Source organism: Alnus glutinosa, chromosome 9, assembly GCF_958979055.1.
Source record: "Alnus glutinosa chromosome 9, dhAlnGlut1.1, whole genome shotgun sequence".
NCBI lineage: Eukaryota > Viridiplantae > Streptophyta > Magnoliopsida > Fagales > Betulaceae > Alnus > Alnus glutinosa.
In genome coordinates, this window is record NC_084894.1 from 8,966,033 (window position 1) to 8,975,215 (window position 9,183).

The 9,183-nt window shown below is 33.7% G+C and overlaps 1 protein-coding gene across 1 annotated transcript; it reads right to left on the reverse strand.

Annotated features, from left to right (window-relative positions):
• Positions 1 to 881: 881 nt before the first annotated feature.
• On the reverse strand, positions 882 to 5,990 carry LOC133877927 (uncharacterized). The gene is made up of 9 exons (XM_062316379.1): positions 5,581 to 5,990; positions 4,859 to 5,045; positions 4,606 to 4,739; positions 4,251 to 4,360; positions 3,851 to 4,097; positions 1,670 to 1,822; positions 1,467 to 1,546; positions 1,319 to 1,368; positions 882 to 1,220 (listed from the first exon to the last, which is right to left on the reverse strand). The coding sequence occupies exons 1-9, from the start codon at positions 5,977 to 5,979 to the stop codon at positions 1,084 to 1,086; spliced, it is 1,497 nt and encodes a 498-aa protein (XP_062172363.1). The 5' UTR covers positions 5,980 to 5,990; the 3' UTR covers positions 882 to 1,083.
• Between the last annotated feature and the right edge of the window lie 3,193 nt (positions 5,991 to 9,183).

Below are 9,183 nucleotides of genomic sequence, written 5' to 3' on the forward strand. Positions count from 1 at the left end.
TCTTCCTCAACTGCCTCAGTTACATCTTTGGCTTGCACTTCCACTTGACACTCACCATCGTCTGCTTGAATATTATGCATTCCAAGAACATCTTGCGGCATGGAATGCATCGTTCTTGACTCATCAAGTATTGGTACATTATCTGCAGCCAGAGCCAGGTTGGGAGATTCAACTATAGGTACTCTATTAGGTACATGTGCCATAATCTTCTCCCGATGCCAGATTCAATCAGTGTAATTAGGCATAATTCCCCTTCCACCGGTCAAGTGGTAATATACTTTTTTTGATCGTAGGCTCTTGTTCAAGACACACTTCCTGCATGAGCACACAATTGAATTTTTATTTTTGGAGTTCGTCATTGCATACATCACAAACACTTCGGCCCCTTCCAAATACTCCCTTGAGCCTCTCCACTTCATCATCCAACTCTTGACCATATTTAATTAACTAACTACATTATAATTAATACAGAAAATGGTTAACAAGTATATAACACTAATGCTATATGTTTAAGTTCACAGGCCTCTCATAATTAAGAACCAATATTATTTGCTGTGATAAATTCAATTATTCATTTAACAGTAATTCTTAGAACACTAATTCATGGTGGTCCAGTTTAGTGTATCACAAATGCACCAACATATCAATTAGAAATCACAACTACCTTAATCAAGATAGATAATCATAATTGATATGCTATAATCTTGTAAGAAGAAACACTCAATTTCATCACCAACTACAAGCTAATATTTATAAGTTTCAAAGAACTTGTGCTTTAGATCTTCTATGTATTAATCTTATTAATACACATAAATTACATATAATAATGTAACATAAAAACTACCTTCATCAAATGAATATGCAATGGCCAAATGCTCAAGTAATTCTCTGAAAATAAAACACTACTTTTATTAAATAAATATGTCATACAAATTGGTTGTTAGGGTACTATCCCTAACAAGTACTATGAAGTATACATCAACTTCATTAGATATTGTACGTAGACACATTCAAAGGCATATGAAGGCTTTAATTTTCACAATGTTTTGTTTCCTCTAGTGTCGTCTCTGATGTGACTTCAATTTATTTCTTGAAAGCAAGAAGATCAGTGTAGTACTTGGTGATCCATCCTTTGATGATCTTAACCTCAACATTTCGCTGCATGACCAACCACTCTGGATCACTTTGCTTTGCTGGATGTAAATCCAAGCAATGAGAACCTGCAAAAAGAAAATTCACCATTCACTATGAATTCCCCTATGATTTCTTTTCTTTTCTTTTTTAATATCCTTTTTCGAAAAAATAGTTGAGTACACACCGTTAACAGTAAGGACAGCAACAACACTGTGTGATATATTTTCAAGCACCCTGGAATCAGAATAGAAAGGCGTTAATTCAACTTGGTCAATCGAGTAAACTTAATAATTAATTAGTTCTTTTGTGTTGGTAATTGTTTATCTGGTTACCCGCCGCTACTGTAAGGATCTTTAAGCCCATTGGAGAATATAATGTTGCTGGCAAACCTGTGGAGAATTAATTTTATATCCTGCAATTTTGCATTAAAAAAAAAAAAAAATCAAACTGTTTGCAATATATTAATTATTTGAAGTTATTCATACTACCTTTAAAAATGTATGGGAAAAATTAAAAAAAAAAAAAAAAAACGTACATGGCCTCCGTAGTAAGTAGTGACCCAATGAGGACGAGGTGGGACACGATAGAAGCTCTTGCATATCTCGATAAAGCTGCTTAGGATAAAAGGATCCGACGAGAACATAGAGTCATTGCCAATTCCTATGGGTATCACCATCTCGCTGCATGTCTAATTAATGCACGGAGATGTTAGACTAAAATCAAAGAGAGGTTTAGTTCTGGTCATAAAGGACAATTAGGATACGTTTTCAATAGTCATATCAAATTTAAAGCAAAAGGGTGGAAGTGTACAAATCAAGTAAATTTTATTTTGATGTGAATGTTTATTAATCGTGTGGACGTACGGGAAAATTGCATATGCCAAGGAATTAGTCTCTAGCCTCAAATAGCCTCGTCTTTGGAAAAAAAAAAAAAAAAAAAATTACATCTACTTAAACTTTTACAAAAGGAGTTAGTCTTATTAAGATGACGTAGAGTTTATTTATTGGTACTCGTAGCATTTCTTTTTATTAATTGTTATGATCATCTCCAATGAATAAGCTCCACATCAAATCATCAATTAGTAAAGCTGATGTTGTAAAAGTTTAAATACATATAGCATTTCTTAAATATATATATTAATTCATGATAAATGTTTGGAATGCTACCAATTTTACTAACATTTCATTACAAATTGACATGATAGTATTGCTCACATAAGATTTACCACATCAGTCACTGATGTGTTAGTCCATGTGACACCTACATCAACCCCTATTCCATGTCAGCCATGTTACCACTCGAATGAATTGCTGGGACCGGTGGATGAAAGGAGACCCACCGGTGTTTAGCCGCGCATGGGTCGTTTTGGGGTTAGTCACACGAGACACTCCTCCGCTTGTGGAGGAGATGGGTAGTTGGCATGGTCGGTGTGGGTGCGGAAGCAACAATGGAAGAGGTGAGCCAAAGCGGTGAAATGGACAAAGACACTAATGTACGTGAAAAAGAGGGGCTTAGGGATATATATGTAGTTGACATAACAGTAATACATGCATCACTTCGATCTTTTTTTCAAAAAAATTAAAAAATTAAAAAAAACTACATAATAATGGCACATCAATTAATAAGTACTGCATAATATTGTCACATCGATTAATAAAGAAATATAACAAAAATAATAGCATCCTAACGCCGGCCGCTGATTATTTATTATGTTACAATACACTTGATGAAAGGTTCTAAGCTGCTAAAAAAAATTTAGGTTTTAAGCCGCTAAAAAAGAGAGAGAGAGAGAGAGAGAGACAGAGAGGGGGGGGAAAAAAAATATACATTTTACGCTCTCAAAGTTTTACAAGTTTTTCAATTTTACCTTCAATGTTTAAGAACCCAAACAAGTTTTAAAAATTTTCAATGTTGTCCAACTGTTACCGAAGTCGAAGTCCGTCTCCTTAGATGGAAATCAACCATCGCATGTGGGTTCTTAAGAGCAAATCTCTCCAAAATATCCCTAAAAAAAAATGAAGACGAACTAAAGTAACATATGATACGGTTGTTCAATTCGGCCACTCCTAATGTGTGAATCTTTAAAAGGTAAAATCTATTTTTACCAAAAAAAATAAATAAATAAATAAAAGTTTCAAACCACATGTAACTAGGTCCGTACTGGCATGTGTGCTCGGTGGGCCGTGGCAGAGCCAGTTTGGGACCTAAAAATCTTCAAATTTCATTTATAAAAATCCAATACTATTCCAAAGCTCTAATATATATATATATATATTTGGCCTAGTACTATTAATTATTATTCATGAAGCTGTCGCAGTATTGAAGACACAGAGCATTTCGTTTACTGTACGTTAATTAAAAGCAATTGCAAGTGTACGTAAAAAGCTCCAATAACTTTCTAAAATGTTGATGTCGGCGTCCATGAAGCTGTGACATCTGCGTCATCTACGCCCCTTACATGCTTGAAATAGCCCAAGTCTAGATCATCATAATTCTATGGTATATAAAATGAAAATTTAATAACTGCTAAAATAATTAATGTTATTCTTGTTTTTGGCACATGGTATATATATATATTGTTCCATTCTGTTGTCGTTGTTATTTTTTATATATCTCGCCGGCCGGTTTTTTGTCATTATATATATCATGATCTATTAGTTAAAAGCGATCGATAATATTAAGAAGATAATAAGATATAGATGTAAATTAAATGTACCTGCCATCTCCATCCCACAGTTGTTTCAGATATATTTCTGGGTCCATTAACATAGCATGATCGATTTCCTTTATAAGCAACCACACCTCCAAATATTTTGCTGAGAATATCACTTCCAGAAGGAGCTCCATCAATGCCACCACAGACAATGTTAACTGGATAATGTGGAGGATGATTATATTGGGCTGAACTTACATATATCGTCTTCAAATAGTCCTTCAGCTCAGAAGATTTGCTTAGGGGCTGAAATAGAAACAATAATATTCGAGTCATCGATCGATTACAAAATATATTGTTATTATTCTTATTTTCATTTTCAGTTTGTTAAATGTAATAATTAATTAGATCATTGCAAAGGCCATATATATATATATATATATATATATATATTATTTACTTGCAAGTCTTGAATGTCTTGCTAAGGATTGAAAGGCCATCAGGCTTAGATGCTACTTCATCAATTTCGGACCACGACTTTTTTATGGTTTGGTAGCAACTCTCACTGGCTTCCTGCACACCATCCAAGAGATACATTTTTAATACTATTTAATAGACTCTTATATATACGACTGTCATACAACTAGAATGACATAATAGTAAAAATTTATCTCTTTTTTTTTCAGTTTTTATAATGACTAATTTTTTACTGTCACATTATTAAGTTGTATTTCAGTCATATACATGTAGTTTACTAAATAACATTACTCAAATGAAAAATAAAGGAAGGAAAAGAAAGTATATATTCAAATTGTTACCCTAAAATCCTTGGTGACAATCAAAAAATATCCATCTTGGGGCGTAATGTCATCGAAGTAAAGGATTGGAGCAGATGAGGCGAAAGCGCCAATGGCAACATGAGAATATTTTAGCCGGAACCAAGAAGCTAGCACTGAATATATAATCAATGAATAGAATTAGGTTAAAACATGCACGTCCCAATCGAGCTGTCAGAGTTTAATTCACATTCTATATATATATATCTCGAAGGAAAAGCAATTTGTGACCTACTTCCTCCATAGGATCCTCCAATGACAATCACTGGAGAATATTTTGCATCTAACTTTTCCTTTACATGAATGATGATTTCTGCATAATCTGCTATTGCTTGGGCTGAGTTCAAGTACCCGAGAGTGCTTGCGTTTCTAAGCGCTTCTTCCCCTGATCCGAATGGTATTGACTTTCCATAATATCGGTGCTGATGAAAACAATATATATATATATATATATATAAATCGCTATATTAATACCATAAATGAGAAATTTGGTAAGATGTGGTGAATAATTGGAGGAATAAAGTTTTTAGAGCTTTTGTTTGTATGTTTGCTTTTGGATATGCTATTTATCATCTATGGCAGAACAAGAATGTTATTAAACATGCATGCAAATCATTTTCTTTCTAAGGACCGGTTTCTACAGAAAATAAAGTGAGAGATTAAAGTCGGTATCATGGGTAAAGACAAATTTATGAATACTAATTAAGGGTAATATTCACATTTGTTCAAATTGGGGTATTAATTCCAAAATTCTGGTATAGGTTGTTTTGTTTTACAATGTTGTTGAAAGTCGAGATTTTGAAGTATGTTTCAAAAATCTGGTATCTGTTTTTTTACAAACCGATTGTAACGAGTTACTGTTGTCAATATAAAATTGATTCTCATTCATTAAAAAAACAAAATTTGTAAAAACCATAAATGAGAGAGAGATCGAATGTTGACTGTGTTCATGAATACCTCTATATATAGTAGGAGAGAGTTAAAGTGCACGGCGTTGTCAGTGAGAAATCCGATAAAAGTCAGGTCACCATCCAACGGTGCTTCTGCGCCAAAATAAGCAAGAATTGGTGCGCTACTATTTGCACCACCCCAGTACTTAGAGTTGATCACATATCTTTGCTGAAAAGTGGAGTAGCTTTCAGGCCTGTAGTTGAAGTGATCGAGTGTTTGATTATAGTAAAATGTTTGAAAGTCATCTGAAACGTTAACCGAAGCAGATACTGTTTCAGGATCTTGTAGAATTGTTGGTCCAACTGGACTCAGCCTGGGAATATTGTACAGTGTTGCAGTGACAGAGGTTGAGAAAATAAGGAGGAGGAAAGGAAGCCATTGCAGTGAACATGTTGGAGAGTTCATGGCAATATATAAACTGAGCATGCGTTTCTGAGATTACAACATATATAGCACGTCTTTATATATAGGAAAAAAAAAAACAAAAGTTGCTTATCTGATCCCTAAGGTTTGTAGTTATATCAAATTGATTCATAGGATACAAAATATATATATATATACTGGGGTGAAATTATTTATCCAAAATGGTCCATGCATGCCGCCCAACCGGTCAATTTGGGTTCGACTGATGCAGCCGATCGAGATGATTCAATATTAGCTAGTGATTTGACGGAACCGTTAGATAAACTCATGAATCCACTTCACAACCGGCCAATTGGCAATTGCCGATTGACAAATAACGTATATCATATATGATGCAGGCCAGCTCTATATATATATGGTGGGGGTCTAAGGCAATAGTTTAAAATGAAGTCTTTTTTTTTTTATTTAAATATTAAATAAATAATTTTTTTTTTAAGTAAAATTTTTATTTTCCTTCCATCTATTAATTAGATGCATTATTGTTACCATCTCCCTCCTTCCATTAATACATACCAAGAACTGAAGAAAGAACGTCGAGGGTTTTGAGAAATTTAAAGAAAATAAAAAGAACAGAAAAAAAAATAATAATGATAATAATAAAATTCGTAAGGAAGTGAAACGAAATACACCGAAATTCAAGGGTACCATTGAAATCCATTATCGTTCCTAGACAATCTCTGGCACCAAAATTCAAGGGTGCCAGAGATTGCGAAGGAGAGGTGAACAGATTGGAGGTGAGTGCTGGCTTTTAGGTAATTTGCTAGAGAGAAATTATAATTAGATTTGTTTTCCTAGCTTTTGATGTTTGATTGTTTTTATGTGGGAGATCGATCTAGAGTCTCCCAAATGGAGAAATAACGCAATGTTTTCTTTTCTTTTTTTAAAGAAACAATCGTTGTGTACTAACATCAATTGACATTTAGATCAATGTAGGAGTTCTAGAGACTGCCAACGCGAGATAATTTCTTATTATTATTATTTTTTTTTTTTGGCAAAATCATTGTGTTTCTAGGTTTGACGATTGATTTTTTTATGGGATTAATTAGAGTCTCCTGGAAGAGAATTTTTTTTTTTAATCTATACCATCATAGTTGTATCACCAATATTATATATTGCCATTTGAGGGCCTTCTTTTCGGACCGGCAACCGCCTAAGTCGCCTAGTAAATGAGCCGGCCCTGATGTGATGGCTTATATCGCTTGAATTGTTGTCATGGCGTTGTAAGCAGATTGATAATGTTTTAGCCTCACAGCAAAAATTCAAGTCAACCAATATTAGATTTACACAGAATAAATCCTGTGGAATTATTTAGGTTGAATATTGTTTTCAAACTTAAACATTTACTGATAAGCCATGCAAACTTATTTAGGTCACTTTCATCATTATTTTTAATAACTTTCATTTATCTCCCATAAACCATAAAATCAAAGACACTTTATTTTTCTGTTCTTTTATTTCTAGGCAAAATTATTTTTACTAATTTTCTTTGATTCGCTGTCCTCTTTAGGTTTCTGGTCAAAACTATGGTTTGGGGGATACAACCTATATGCTAGCTAGTACTTAATTCTTATCTTAGATGCAATTAAATTTTATAAAGAATTCTTTAAACAGTTATACATCTTTGAGGTTGCAATAATTATTTTTATTACTATCTCATATATACTATGTAGAAATGAAAGTGTGTGACAGAATTAATAAATTTTTGAAAAAGATTTAGTCATAATAATAATAATAATAATAATTGTTAAAAAAAATAGTTTTAAAACCTAAAGATTAATTCAAACATTAAATAGCTAGTACCATTGAATCCTACATTGACTAAAGAGCTTCCAAAACCAGGTGGCATGAGAAAAAAGAACAATATATACATGTCTTTTTCAATGAACGCAGGCCATAAAATTAAAGTCCTTTCAAGAATGCCTTTCTCGCACAAACACCCTCCTCGTGCGTCTGCTGCGCATGCCAACCACGCCATGGAAGAAACCTTGAATATGACTGCCCACATGAGGAATATGATCCTTTCTTTCTATTTTGGAAGCAAGCTGGTTAATTATCAAAGATATATATATATATATATATAGTCAAACGGATGGGGGAGAAAACAATAAAAAATAAAAAAATACATAGATTGCCATTATCTTTCTCATCTTCCTTTCTTCTTTTGCTTCCCTAGCTTGTTTTGTTTTTGTATCCCACCCGGCAATATATCCCACTCTCAAACCCAAACGGCCAAACCACCTTCAAGCCAAACAATGAAACAAGCTCGTACAATCGGCAATCCCACTTCCAAACCCAAACTCAAACCCAAATCCAAACGGCCAAACTACTTTCAAGCCAAACAAGCTCGTTTTACCGGTGCAAAAAGCATGGGCAAAGAAAAGATGAACTCTTTACAACAAACATTGGATATCAGTTAAGACCGAAATTTAGAAGCTTTCTTATTAAGTGATTCTACTTAATCTTAAAGTACGTCTGTTCTGCTGAATAAAGGTGCAAAAAAGAGGCAGACCCTCAAAAGAAATGTTCGTTTGTACGTAGAAAGAAAATTGCACTCCATAGAAGTTAAAGAGTAATTATATTATAGTTTTTTTCTTATGCAATTTAATTGATTAAGTCATTACACTAATCCAAGTTTATTTATTTTGATGCTTTTCCAAGTCTATCTTAGCACATTACTAGTTTGGGCTTTGCTTTTGAAATCTGGTTGCACTCCAAGATGCAAAGCTTGAAATCCGTAGTCCAGGTGCAGAGCCTTCCATTCTATGTATCATAATCTTATTTTAGAGAAATTACAGTCTAAAAATAATTTTTTTTTAGAATTTTTTTTCAACCTTATAATTTTTTTTTTTAGAAATTGGAGGGGGGGGGGGGGGGGGGGGGGGGGGGTCATGCGCTGCCAGCCCCCCTCCTCCATCACTCTGTGTGTGTGTAATTAATTAAGAGGAGTGTAATGATATTTGCACAACTTGTGCGCAACAATCTAAATGGTTATTGATTTAAAAAAAAAAAAATGCTGAAATATCATTATATATGAAGATTGTTGTGCACAAATTGTGTACCTAATACCCGCATGTAAGGGTTGTCTTTGATCCCGAAAGCACTGGAAATTTAAATTTATTGCCGTTAAGTGTATACAACGGGACACTTGGATATAAATAATACGATTCATCACGTTGTTAAGCTGCA